This window comes from Sciurus vulgaris (genome assembly GCF_902686455.1).
Source record: "Sciurus vulgaris genome assembly, chromosome: 13".
Classification (NCBI taxonomy): Eukaryota; Metazoa; Chordata; class Mammalia; order Rodentia; family Sciuridae; genus Sciurus; species Sciurus vulgaris.
In genome coordinates this window covers 14734478-14747925 of record NC_136474.1, presented here as the reverse complement: position 1 = coordinate 14747925, position 13448 = coordinate 14734478, and the positions used below count along the sequence as shown (strand labels likewise).

General features: G+C 44.7%; 1 protein-coding gene across 4 annotated transcripts in view; it reads left to right on the top strand.

Moving 5' to 3' along the window:
- The window catches only part of PTPN2 (protein tyrosine phosphatase non-receptor type 2), an 87577-nt gene extending 76797 nt beyond the window's left edge, over positions 1–10780 (top strand). For 2 of the 4 annotated variants that reach the window (XM_079108892.1, XM_079108894.1), the window contains 2 exons: positions 3550–3651; positions 10412–10780. In XM_079108892.1, the coding sequence (XP_078965018.1) occupies positions 3550–3651; positions 10412–10433 (124 nt within the window). In that variant the 3' untranslated portion in view covers positions 10434–10780. Of the gene's footprint in view, positions 1–3549; positions 5114–10411 lie in introns of those variants that run through there. The other 2 variants (XM_079108891.1, XM_079108893.1) reach the window with 1 other exon arrangement.
- The last annotated feature ends 2668 nt before the right edge of the window (positions 10781–13448 follow it).

Sequence of the window (13448 nt, the reverse complement as noted above, 5' to 3'; positions counted from 1 at the left end):
CAAGGTGACCTGCGTGTTAGTCAAGGTGACCTGCATGTCACAGCTCCATGGCTCTCTTTTCCTCATGTGTCGCTGGGGCTGCAGGCTCCATCCTCAACACCAGAAAAGAGAATCATATGCCTTGAATTTTATAAAAACTAACCTATTTTAATATATAGTCATGGGCTGGGGAGATAGTTCAGTCGGTAGAGTGCAAGGCCCTGGGTTCAATCCCCAGCACCGCAAAAAAATATATTTATATTTTTTGCAATCACTTTTAGTTTTAGTATTAGTCTTAATGCATAATATATATGTATTAGTCATAATGCATAATATATATATTCATGTGTTTTTGAATAGTTTATTTTTGAATCATTTATTATATTATTCCTTATTTATGGCTTTATAATTTTATACCACAAGTGAAAGCATAAAGTCATTTATACAAGTATACTTTTTCATCTTAAATATAGTGTTTTCAAATCAGGAGGGGTGTGTGTGTGTGTACGTGTGTACGTGTATGTACACGTTCACTGGGGTGCCTCACTTGTCAGGCAGACCCTCTACCGCTGAGCTGCATTCCCAGTCCCAGGAAGTAATATTGTTTTAAGTTGCTGTTATCTATTTCAGGAATTTTTTTAGTAATAAGATTGTCACCGGCATATTCTCCCTCCCCTTTGCCTAGTTCTTTGTGCAGAATTAGGAAAAATGAGCATGGTGACCAACTGGGATCCTTGTATTTTAGGAGTGTTGTCTTGATTTTAAAGATGCAAGCCAGCCATATTCCACAGTCCAAGCGTTAAGCCTTCCAGTGTCCGAGTCTCACAGCACAGAGAGGAGTGAGATCACTCGGGGTTGGTTACAGAGCTGTTATAGAAGGTGCTTTTTAAAGGGGGTGTGGGCACATAAGTACACGTGCTCATGTTGTTTTCTTTATTTTTTCCTTCCCTTTGAGATAGATGAGGTTGGTAAATTTTATTGCTCAGACCCAATAAATATTAATACTGATAACTTTATATTAGAGATCCTAATAAAATAAAAATCTTATCAAATGAACCTGAGCTTCCAAAAGATCGGAATATAATACTGTCTTCGTTCCATTTCATTATTGAAGATCCTCCACAGCGGGATAGTTCAATCCTATAGACATATGATTAGTTTATTTGGTTATAAAAAGCATTTCTTAAAGAAGAAAATACAAGTAAAATAGGCATTACCTGAGTATCACAAATAGTCTATTTTAACCTACTTTTATATATGTATGGTGTATGCATTGAATATAGATATAATAATTATATATCTATATATATAAATATATAATAATTATAATTTAATGTTAATTATATATGTCTTGATACATTAATATGTAAATATATATTAATAATATATTGACACAAATGTGTGGTTACTCCATTGTGATAGTAAGGTGTTTCTTACTATGTCTTGCAGTCATAAGTTTGAAAGCCAGTGTTCTGCAAATGAGAATAAATAATTGGGGTATTTGAAAGGTCCAGTCATTTGGACCCCTCTGCTGTGTGTTCATGCAGTGTGGAACGTGCCTGCCAGGGCGTGTGTTGGCAGAAGGCCCATGTGTGACCGTGAGGCCTCCACGTGATCTCCCCTGGGTAGCATTTGAAACTCATCACATGTAAAGCACTAATTATATAATCATGTCACTTAGTTCATTACATCTTTTATGTACATATTTCCTTCGTTTGAACACAACTTAAATATTTTTACTAGCAGGTATGTGCGTTTTTGTCTGTGAGTTTTCAATTCAGAGTATGTTCTCAGTAATAATTTTCGCAAGTTGTGATAGTAAATATTCAGATGGAATTCAGACAGCCATGGGGACCTCTTTATGTAATAAGTAAAATTGAAAAAGATATACAGAAGGACTGTGGGACTTAAAGGTGAGCAAATTGTAGTGCACAGGTTACTAATATGAGTAAAGCAAGTACCCAAATGAACAAATTATTAGCAAATTGTCAATTATTTACTATAAATCAAATACCATAAAATATAGAAGGAAAGGTTTCAAGGGGTGAGAAGAGGAAGAATTGAAGAGTAGAATAGAAATGAGAGGACCAGGAAAAAGGGAAGATTTCTGTTTTAGTGGGAAAGAAATTTGGAGAACGTGGTAGGGGCATCTGGGCATGAAGAGTTACATACAGCAGAAGCCTCTTTTTGCTGTTTTTGTGTGAACATATCATCTGAAGGTTCCAGTGTACCAAAGAAGTGTAACATTGATAAAATAAGATACTCTTTTTTGTTTTGGGGTGGTTTGTTTGTTTTCTTTTTGTTTTTTTAGCTATACATGACAGTATTTTGACATGCACACAGACATGGAGCATAACTTCCCGTTCTTGTGGTTGAACATGATGTGGAGTCACACTGGTCGTGCAATCTTAAGTGAACATATGAAAGTGATGTCCCGCTCATTCTACTGTCTTTTCCATTCCCATCCGCCCTCCCTTCCCTTTATTCCAGTGAACTTCTGTCCCTCCCCCCAAATAAAATAGTTTAATACACAGTCCACATTCAAATGTCTCTGTCATATCATAGTTTACTCATATAAAGTATAGAATTCATTGGATCTTACTGTATTTACAGAGTTAGTGGCCATTGCCATCACATAATTTTCGTGATCCCAGTTTCTATAGCTGTTTTAAAAAATAATTCAGGATCTAATCAAGGATCATGCATTTGATTCTCTTGACTGATGTGCTTTTTAAAGACCTCTCCTTTAATTTGAAACTGTTCGCCATTTCTTTTCCCCTCCTCACTTGACAAATTGTCTTTTAAGACATTCCACAGTCTAGATTTCTCATTGTTTCTTATGGTTTGATTCAGGTTAGACATTTTGGCCAGGAAAAAAAGTTGTGTCTTCATGTAGCAGACATTAAAGAGGAAGTCACACTTTGTAATCAAGCTGCATGCTCAACACTGTACTTTAGAAAAATTACTGGAAAGAGGGAAACTTGCCATATCACAGACAATAAGCAAAAAGAGCAGATGGGAAGAAGAAAAGTGCTGCCACGGGCCATTCTTCTTCCTGTTGTGCCTCGTCTGAGTGCCTGGGAGTCGGGGAGCTTATGCTGAACATACCTGTACTGAATAGGAAATGTGTGAGGGCAAACTGAAAAGCAGGCCCTCTCAGTAGAGTGTCCACAGAAAAATTCAGCAGATGGCAGTGATCCAAGGGCCTGGAAGCATCAAATGCTAGCACGGAGGTCCAGGCTCCAGAGCTTCTCCTTGTCTCCCACTCCCGCGTCTGCAGACTGGCTGGCAAAGAGAAGGAGAACTGACAGCACCACTTCACAGTTTGAGAAAGAGCCTTGCTTACTTTCAGGTCCTGTTAAAAGTCCCCATCAATATAAAACTGTTCCAGAAGTGATTGCTGCATTGTCAGAGCCCCCCTCTGGACATTGGAGTCCTGGGGCGTTCCCTCCCTCTCATCAGTTGGAGGACGTGAAGAATCTGGGTGGGTGGGTCTTGTCAGTGTTTTAGAGTGATGACCTCCTGCTGTGCATACCTTCCTTTTATTTTATTTTTTTTATCCATTCACAGTATTCTACGGAAACGTATTCGAGAGGACAGAAAAGCCACCACTGCTCAGAAGGTGCAGCAGATGAAACAGAGGCTAAATGAGACTGAACGAAAAAGAAAAAGGTGGTTATATTGGCAACCTATTCTCACTAAGATGGGGTTTGTGTCAGTCATTTTGGTTGGCGCTTTGGTTGGCTGGACTCTATTTTTTCAGCAAAATGCCCTATAAATAAACAGTTCTGCCCAGCAAGCTTCTGCACTAGTAGCTGACATTGCTGCATTAATCACATAGGTTTGTCTGTTAGCAGCAAACGCCTCATACCCCAAAATGGTGCAGTAGAACAGACAGCAGCCTGACAAGTGGAACTTAACCCAAGCCCAGCATCTCAGGGCTCTTCACTGCAGGTGCCTCTGAAACCCAAACTGTAAACAGCTGTCTAGAATAAAGAACTTCGTGCCTGTTAAGAGTCAGTACACTGCACCTGTATGCACACGCGGCACACGTGATATCTTACCCGACCAACACTGAGAGATCCTTTATCACAAGGATTTGATTTTGAAGGCTATCTGGATTTTAACCTGCACTTGATACAAGCAATAATTATTGTGGTTTTATTACATTATTAATGGAAAGAAAATGACCTTTAATGTGTGTAATGTATAATGTATTATGGACATGGGCATCAATACTTTATATTCTTAACCATTTCAGGGTTAATATATTTTATAAGTACCTATTTAATCTTACTTTTGTAGTTAAATGTACTTTTTAAAAGTTCAATTTGAAAATGTTACCATTAAAAAATAATAATAATAAATTGTATGTTGCTTCAATTGTACTGGATACATCTTCCCTTTTCCTAAAGAGAAATTCGATGAGTAGTTTCAACTCAGAATAAGCAGTTTCTACTACCTATTTACATTTCATTTATATTTTATAGTTTTCCCTATTTTAAGAAGAAAAAAAATTTTTTTTTTCCTCAAAATATCTTTGAAAGAAACTCTCCTTGCTGGGACACTAGGTAACGGCTGGCCCAGACTGTGTACAGAAATTGGTTCTGCAAAGCCCATGACTTAATACTGTTCGTTTGCTACAAAAAATTTCAGTGTAATTACCCTAATTTATAATTGGGTTCAATCATGATTTAGGAACTAAAAGCAGCAACACGAATGATCTGTGATTTCAGTTCACCAGACAGAAGTGAAGCAAAATTTTCCACATTCTTTGTACTGTAGTAAATAGCGTGACGATGTACGAACTCTCCCTTGTCCCTGTGACTTCTTAATGTTTTTAGACTTCGCTGTTCACCTTGAGTGCTGGTTTTCTTCAGGTTCCAATACGCCAATCAGTGTTTGACTTGCTTAACTTAAACTCTAAATAGTCGATTAAATTAATCGATAGGGAGCTTAGATGGTACATGTTATTTTAGCGGTTTCCAAACTCTGGTCATTGGATTTCCAGGAGGATCACCAAGAGGTTTGCTGTCAACCACAGCATCTCTGCTTTGTCTTTTATATACCATGTAAGGTTTCTGCATAAGGCTTAATTATTTCAAAGGGGACAGTTATCATTTAAAGGCAGTTTGAAAACTTGATAAAGGGAGATATTTTGAATTGACTTGCGTGGCCTTCCTGAATGTGTTCGCTTGTGTCAAAAGCGTGAGCAGGATGTAGGTGGCACTACATATTAAATAAGGTTGATAGAACATGTGCTGTGTCCTGATTCAGTACCACTGTGTCCTGTGAGCCCGAGATGGAGAGGAGGTAAGAGGGACTTTGCTCTATGTCTGTCTGCATTAATCCCCTGTTTAGGCATCATGACCCTAATGCTTTAGGTGGTTTTTGGCTTAAAACCCTTCTCTATAATTTGCATTATTTTATATTTGCTAAAATACAGTACATTACTCTGCTTAGGCTGGCATTATTCAAGTTCCAGTTCGTCAGTTTCCTTGATTTTAACAAAAAGGTTAAAAGAAATACAGATCAGACCGTGCCCAGCCTTATGCTGGATGAACATGCTTCTTGGACTCAGCATTTCAGTTGTGCATTGTGGCTGCTTTTTGTCCTTCTGGGTGGTACATGGTACTATGGTTTTTTTTTGTTTGTTTGTTTGTTTGTTTTAAATCAAGTTCATTGTCAAGTATTCAGTGAATACTTGGTGAACTTCTTCAAGGGCCAGGCTCTTCCCTCCCAGCAGATCCTTGAGGATGAGGTTGATAGTGGATTCTTGAAACAATGTGATGGCTTTACCAGCAGTACTAATATTTTTTGTGGGTGGCAGTTCCCGTGGTCATTATCCCAGCCCTTTTTTAAATGAGTCTGTGTTGGTCAGAGATGGACAGAGACATGACTCCTGCCCTCTCCAGTAGCAGCCAGAAGAAAGCAGTTCCTGACGGGTTCTGTATCTTTAAAAGAATTTTGTGTGTGCATAGGTCTTCAGAATATCTGTGACCACAACAGATTAAAGTCACTTGTAGCCGGGCACAGTGGTGCACGCCTATAATCCCAGCAGCTAGGGAGGCTGAGGCAGGAGGACGGCAAGTTCAAAGCCAGCCTCAGCAACTTAGTGAATCCCTAAGCAACTCAGACCCTGTCTCTAAAACACAAAATAGGGCTGGGGATGTGGCTCAGAGGTTACGTGCCCCTGAGTTCATCCCTGGTATCAAAAACAAAAAAAACAGAAACCAGAGTTTCATTTTCGGGGAAGAGCATGCATTGGTCTCACCCTGCTCTGAGCTAGTGCGGCCGCCGCCCCATGGCTGCACTGGCTGGTTGCACACTCCTTCAGGTGTAGCCACAAACCGTGTTGTGTTGACTATTCCCTAAACATTCTTAATTGGTTAATTTATGTGTAAGATAAGAGTAATTCCCGCTCTCTGCAGTCTCAGTTTTAAAGTAAAGAAGCGCAGAGCTTCAGCACAGCCTGAAGCTGTTCCTGGTGTCTGACAGGTATCACGGATTTGTCAAGTTCCTGTATCTTGTTGGTCCGTTTCTCCAAGTTCTCGTATTCCTGCAAGAGATAACAATAAAAGTGAAAGGACGTGAAGAAACTTGTTAGTTGTTTCTGTCAAGGAGCTCCGCCCAGCAGCGGAGGAAGGGTGCGTGTGCCCTGGGCGCGAGCTAGTCTTGTAGGTGTCAGGATCACCTGGTGGTGGTGGTGGGCACAGTCCTCGGGTCTGCCTCACTTCCCACCGTGCCCTTTCCAGCGGTGGTGCGGTTGGGTCACAAGAAGCCCGAGGTTGACAGTTCTTCCTCCCTGGACTGCTGTCATTGCAGAGTCTGCTCTGGGGCCTGGTTAGCATTGGGTTGTTCTTAGAGACCGCGACTCGTTTCTCAGTGTGTCTGCCCAGCTGGACGTGGTGGCACACATTTTGTGGTGCCTGCAGCCCGGGGCTGGGGCAGGAGGGTCTCAGGTCGGAGTGACATAGACAGACTCATTCTCCGTGTTGAACAATAAAACCTCGGTTCCATCTCCACTCTTGCTAAAAAGAAAGAAAACTGTCTCCAACTGGATTTTGTATAGAGATTAGAACCTGATGGTATTAAAAGTACTTTTACTGACCTTTTAGCAAGTGCCTACATTTCCAAATTTACCTGCCTTGTTATTGTACAGATTAAAAAAAATCAAGTCCACATTGATTTTTACTTTCAGATACAACTCTTAAAAAACTGTCATTTCTTAAACATCTTAATCCAGATACCATTCAGTGTGGTTCTCCTGTGTTCAGCCGAGGTGCCAGCCCTGGCAGAGCGCTGCTTATCTGTTCTTCTAGCAGGTTGCACCTGGCCACTCAGCAGGTGAGGGCGCGTCCCCGGGGCTGGCCCCCGCGTCCACCGCATCCTGGTGGGGAAGGAAGGGTGGCCGGCCAGGCGCTCAGTAGACGGGCCTCTTCTGCACTCATTCTCAGCAGCTGATGAAGTCTCTCACTTTGAAGAAGCTCGTACTTGGCTTGACTTACTTAGGTGGTAGGGGCCTCAAATCTTGTAAATAAGATTTGAAGAAATAGAAAGGTAGTATCATGACAGGAAGTAGAGGCCTTGTGTCTGGATGCCCTCCGTGGCCGGCTGCGCCGCTCCTCTCCGGTGCACTCACGGGTTGGATTCCGTTTTTCCTGCAGCTGCCCTCCTGGCTGAGTCAGGGCTCTGGCAGCCCCAGCCCCGCCCCTCCTGCCGAGTGTGCGAGTGGCAGCCTACTCCCGCCTGCCCTGCCGCCACACCGGCCTTACTGGTACTCACGCCCCTTCCGCACGCGGTTGTCCGCTGTCCGTCCAGATCCAAGGAAGTGCTGTGAGTAGGGCTGTCCTTCTCCTCGCAGCAGCCCGCACCTCCACCTTGCTCCACGGAGAGCATGGAGCCCATCTGCACAGGGCCTTCCCATCAGCGCGCTCCAGAAAAGCGAGTGGTTCTCTCCTGTGGCTCCCGGACTCTGGAAAGACTGTTGTCTGTGTGGACACGGGCCCTCGTCCTCACGGTCAGTGCTGACCTTTCCTCCCGTGCTGCGCTCTTGGCCCAGCGCCCTGCTGATGTGAGCAGTGGCTGGTGTGGAAACCTCTGCTTGGTGGGAGAGCCTGGTGGCCGACAGTGAAACGTCCAGAGCCCTGACCATCTGTGGGCAGTCCACTGGGAAAATGAGAAGTTCTGTCTTGCGACCCTCCTGGTTTTTCAGCTAAAAGTGGACTGGGGGGATTGGGCTGAGGGAGAGTCGCTTCCACACGGTCGCTTTGTGCTCTCTGGCTTGTCTGGGGCTTAGGAGGTTTTGGCAGTGGCTTTTCACTTAGAGACTTTTTAGGAAGCATCACTTACTCTCTGTTGTTGCTCTGACTGGGCGTAGACTTCCAGACCATGAGGCTGCAGGTACTTCACATCACTGATAAACACCTCGCACCTGGCAAGTTCAGGAAGGGGAGCCTGGGTCAGTCACCTGTAAGGCAGCGCTGGCGCACCTAGGCTTGTGCTGCGCCTTGACTCGTGAACACCTAATGGCAGAACGACTCTGCAGCAGCTTGGCACTCCGCGGTCTCAGGTGTGTGCAGTGCTGGCTTGGGGCAGAGGTCCTGTCCCACACCCCCCTTGTCCACTCCTGCCAAGGCCCATTCTGCAGGTGAGACCCAGCACAGCCCACGCCACTCACTTGGTCAGAACCTGTTTCACCCTTCACCTTGTCACGTGAAATAGCGAGCATCGGTCCCAGTGAACATGCAGAATTTCTGAAAATGAGGCCTATTAGTTTTTTCAGTCTTGCATATAAATAGTCCTTTAAAGCAGTGAATCCTCTTGGTGAGTTCATCTTATTTGAATAATTACAAAGAAACAATAAGTGAATTTTTAAAATCCTGTCTTTTAGGTTATTCATTCTTGGTAGATGTGTCTTTAACATCCACAGTCCTGCCAACCAGTTTAAATACATAATCTGGACTTAACCTCTGTGACCATCTAGCTAGATGGCATTACCTCTGGTTTTGGGTAAGGTAATTGAGTCAAAGATAAGCAGCTTGCCCAGACTGCCCGGCCAGCGCCTGAGAGCCGAGCTGCAGCCTCCGACCCGGGGTCCTGTCGCCCCCCTCCCCAGGCCCTTCCCATTGTGTCCCAGCTGCATTTGGTGGAATGTTTGAACCAGATATTTAAGTGGGGAAATGAAGGACAACCACTCTTAGCTGTTAAAATCCAAAATATTTCTCTGACGTGTTTAAGTGGAGGGAGGGAGAACATTGTGGAATAATCTAAACCACCACGAGAATCAGGTATTCCTGGAATATCGGAAGACCCTCTAAACCAAACCCTCCCTCCTTTCACTGTGACCGAATTTAGCTCCTGTGTTTTGAAGAGCATGGAACGTGCGCCTTTTGCAGCAGGCAGGATTGGTAAGCGGTGCTCCGCCTTCACCTGCCCGTGGGTTCAGGTGCTGGAGACCCTGTAACGAGCAGCTTTTGTGACTCGGGTCCTGACGACCTGACCTGTGCGCTGCGGGAACCCCAGCAGTGCTCAGTGCGCGTGCCTTCCTGCAGAGGCGCCACCCGCAGGGCTTGCGGCTCGCCACCGAACGTCTCGGGCCTGCTTGTGTTTCCTACCTCTCCCAGTGGAGCTGCAGGACCCACATGGTTTTGGGGTCCTGTGTGTGTAGAAAGAGGGGAGCCAGGGAGAAAGGCAACATCACGAACCTCCCCCAAAGTTGGCCATTTGCAAATAATCGCGTCGCAGCCACTCCTTCCATTGCTTGTGGAATGCTTTCGCTGGGCATTGAGGTACAGTAAACCTGTCAAGTACTTAACGTCTGTTTTCTTTCCGGTTGATGGTGACTCCAGCTTCCTCTCACTCCATTTGTGTAGCTATGGTCCTTAGTGTTGTCCCTCAGGACAAAATGCAGCTGCTAACTGTCCGTGATTTAAAGACACATGCCAACTTCGTGTCCGAACATTATGTCAGTAATGTTTTTAGCAGTCTTACACAGTGGAGGTCCAAATTGGATTAGACTTTTGCATTGAATCCCCAAGTGTTGGTAAGTCTAGCACATACCATGGAGTCTTGCTGAATTCTTGTGGCTACATTTCTTTTAAATCTGTTTGTCTGTCATAAAGGTCATTTCTTGAGTAAAACTGGATGACCTCAAAAATTCAAAGTTAGTGATTCATGAAGAAGAAAGCGAGTCTTGGTGCTTCACATGAGTCTGTCTCACACCACCGATTGTACCTGAAAACCAAGCACTGCAGTTTTACCAAGACGATAGCGAAGCATTTGGTGTGGTTGATTGTGACGTGTTGGAATGGTTTTCAGTGACCCTTTTAGTTCATCGTTAGTCCTTTTATGTTTGTGTGTGTCTATGTACGTACGTCTGTGTGTTTGGTAAATACGAATTGAATAGATGACTTCTTATTTTATGTTTTAGGCCAAGATTGACAGACACCTAAATATTCATGACTTGAGAATATTCTGCAGCTATAAATTTTGAACCATTGATGTGCAGAGCAAGACCTGAAGCCCACTCCGGAAAATAAGTGAGGCTTGCTAAGCCTGTAGATTGCCTCACGGTTGTCTGTTTACAAAGTAAACTTTACACCCAGGGAATGAAGAGCACCCACCAGCAGAAGACTTGGCAGACCCTTTAATTTGATGTATTGTTACGTGTTTTTAATGCGTGTATGAAATGTAGAAAGATGTAAAAGAAATAAATTAGGAGAGACTGCTTTGTATTGTACTGCCATTCCTACTGTATTTTTATACTTTTTGGCAGCATTAAATATTTTTATTAAATAGACTGTTGGTTTGTGTGCATTATCTTAGGACAGCTCTGCTTCAAACATGAGTATTGTGGGTTTCTTCTTAGATTTCTATAACTAGCAGTTGACATTGAAATGGAAATTGGTTCACAACATCGGTAACTTACTAAGATTTTTTAGTTAACCCTCTGTCATCGTTTCTGTCCCAATAGTATTGGTTCGGTGAAAGCAAAACAGAAAAGTTATATTCCTGGTGTCCCGAGACGTGCATAGGTAGGGTAGCCCTGCCTTGCGGCCAAAGCCGGCTTCAGAGAAGTGCAGCGGCTCTGTGCAGTTTTTAACCACGTGTTCCCCTGCGGGCTGGCGGGCTTTCCCCCACATTTCCCTTGCAGGAAGCCAGGGGTCCCTCCCCGGCATGGGTTGGGGCCGTGTTGTCTGGTCACTTGTCAGATCACTCATGTTTTTGGTGTCCAGAGACATTGAGCCCCTGCAGTCACTTGTGCCTTGAGTGTGGAAGGACTCGTTTTATTAATTTGGCCAGCTGTGAAATTCTTACAGTATTGTCTGTAAATACATCTGTTTCCTCTTTTAAAAGTGTAAATAACTTCACCTTGGGTTCCTCTTTGCCTAATGCCAGATTTCCTGGGTCTGTCGGGAGCAGGTAGACTGGGAGCCTCTCCTAAGACGGAGAAGTTCATTGCTCCCGATCGCAGCAGCCCGCGGACCTTCCCCTCTGCTGAGGAGGCTCCTGGAGAGAGTGACCCACCTTCACGGCCTCCATTTCCCTTCTCCTCGCTCTCTGGAGTGGCCCGCGACCGTCGAGTTAGTTCGTACTGTAGCCAGATGAGGCTGTCACTCCGTGACTTCCTGGCAGCAGATCAGGGGCTTCTTTGAAGCTTTCTCCATAGGCCCCATAGGACCTCAGGTTTTCTTCTCACTTCTGCCTGACTCTTGAACACTTGAGTTCCAAGCACTCCACCTCCGAGCCTTTGATTTTAATTCTAAAGCGGTGACCTTGGTCCTCTGGCCCTGCAAGTCTCTAGTACCTCTAAGGTGGTTCTGTGCACCTTCTTTAGCCCCAGGCCAGATCTCAGTTCACGGTTACAAACCAGGTAGCCAGGTCCCTAACTGGTCATTGTGCAGTATGAATTCTTCAACCTCCAGCCAGCACCATCTCCCTCAGCTCAGCTTCCACCTTTTATATGATAAAGTTCCCCAGAAACCTGAAATCCCTCCTCGGTCCTCCACGTAAGCTCCACGTCCAGTTTGGTCACAAGGTCCTGCACGCTCCCACCCCCCTGCTTTGGTGGAAGCTTCGTGGTGTGGGGGTCACACAGGGTTTTCCTTCCTGGGGTGGCCTGCCAGTTCTTACTGGTCTGCTCTGCAGCGTCCCTGTGATGTTTAAAGACCTGATCAGTGATGTCTTTGAAATTCCACGGTGCCTTAGACAGTCTAGCCTTCACTTTAAGCCCCAAAGCCCCAGTGGCTGTGGGCACCATTTCCTCTGGCCGTCACCTGCCTGACCTTCACAGGCATCGCTGAATCTGCCAGTCCCTTTTGAGCTAGTGGAGTGGTCCTTGTTCGTACGTGGGCTGAACACTTACTGAGCACTTAGACGCTGGGCACCAGACAAGGTATGGGGAGAAAAACGATGTGGGACCTCACAGGACAGTTAAACAGAGGGCACGTACATGAGCACATGCAACTAAAACTATGCTAAGTGCTGTGGCAAAAATGAACAGATAATTGCTTAGATGTGGGGAAATGGGCTCACAGAACTTAAAAATCAGACACAGTTACTCAGGAATACGTGCACTCAGGAATACGTGCACGGAACGTGTTTTAGAAATGGCAACATAAGCCCCCAGTTGGTAAAGGGTCCAGGATCGTCCCCTGCAGTCCATGGGACCCTGGTGTGTGCCCCCAAGTGGCTGGAGGCTGAGGGAAGCTCCAGGAGGGTATGCAACCACCAGAAAAAAAAATTTTTTTTTTTTTTGCCAACAGTGATTCTTTTTTTTTTAAGTTGTTTTTTTTTTAAAGTTTTTTCTTTTTTTTTTTAGTCATAGATGGACACAATACCTTTATTTTATTTATTCATCGTGTGTTGCTGACGATGGAACCCAGTGACCCACGTGTGCGAGGCAAGTGCCCTGCCGCTGGCCACAACCCATCCCCCTCAGTGATATGTCACTCAAATTTACTTCATCTTGTAAGAATTTAAAGGACTTCACCTTATACTTCTTTTCACCTATAGAGACTGCATGAGGGGGCTGGGGCAGGGGCCCGGTGGAGCGCCGGCCTGGCACGTGTGAGGCCCTGGGTTCCATCCTCCGCGCCACGTACGATAAAGGTATCGTGTCCACCTACAACTGAAAAAAAGGACTGCATGAGAAGTTGACCACCCCACCAAGCAGAGCAGCGAGCTGACCTCCCCACTGTTGGCCAGGCTCCTGGAGGGGGAGCTTTGCCCTGTCCTGTGTGTGTTTTTATTACCTTTTTTGTTGTATTTTATGGTTTTGTATATTTTTAAAATACTTGTAGGTGGACACAGTGTCTTCATTTATTTTTATGGGGTGCAGAGGATTGAACCAGTGCCTCTCACGTGCTGGGCAAGCGCTCGCCACTGAGCCCCAGCCCAGCCCTGTTAAATTTCACCCTAAGTAATCAAGTCAGAAGCTTAGCACAACCTTGTGGGGTTTGGGGTGG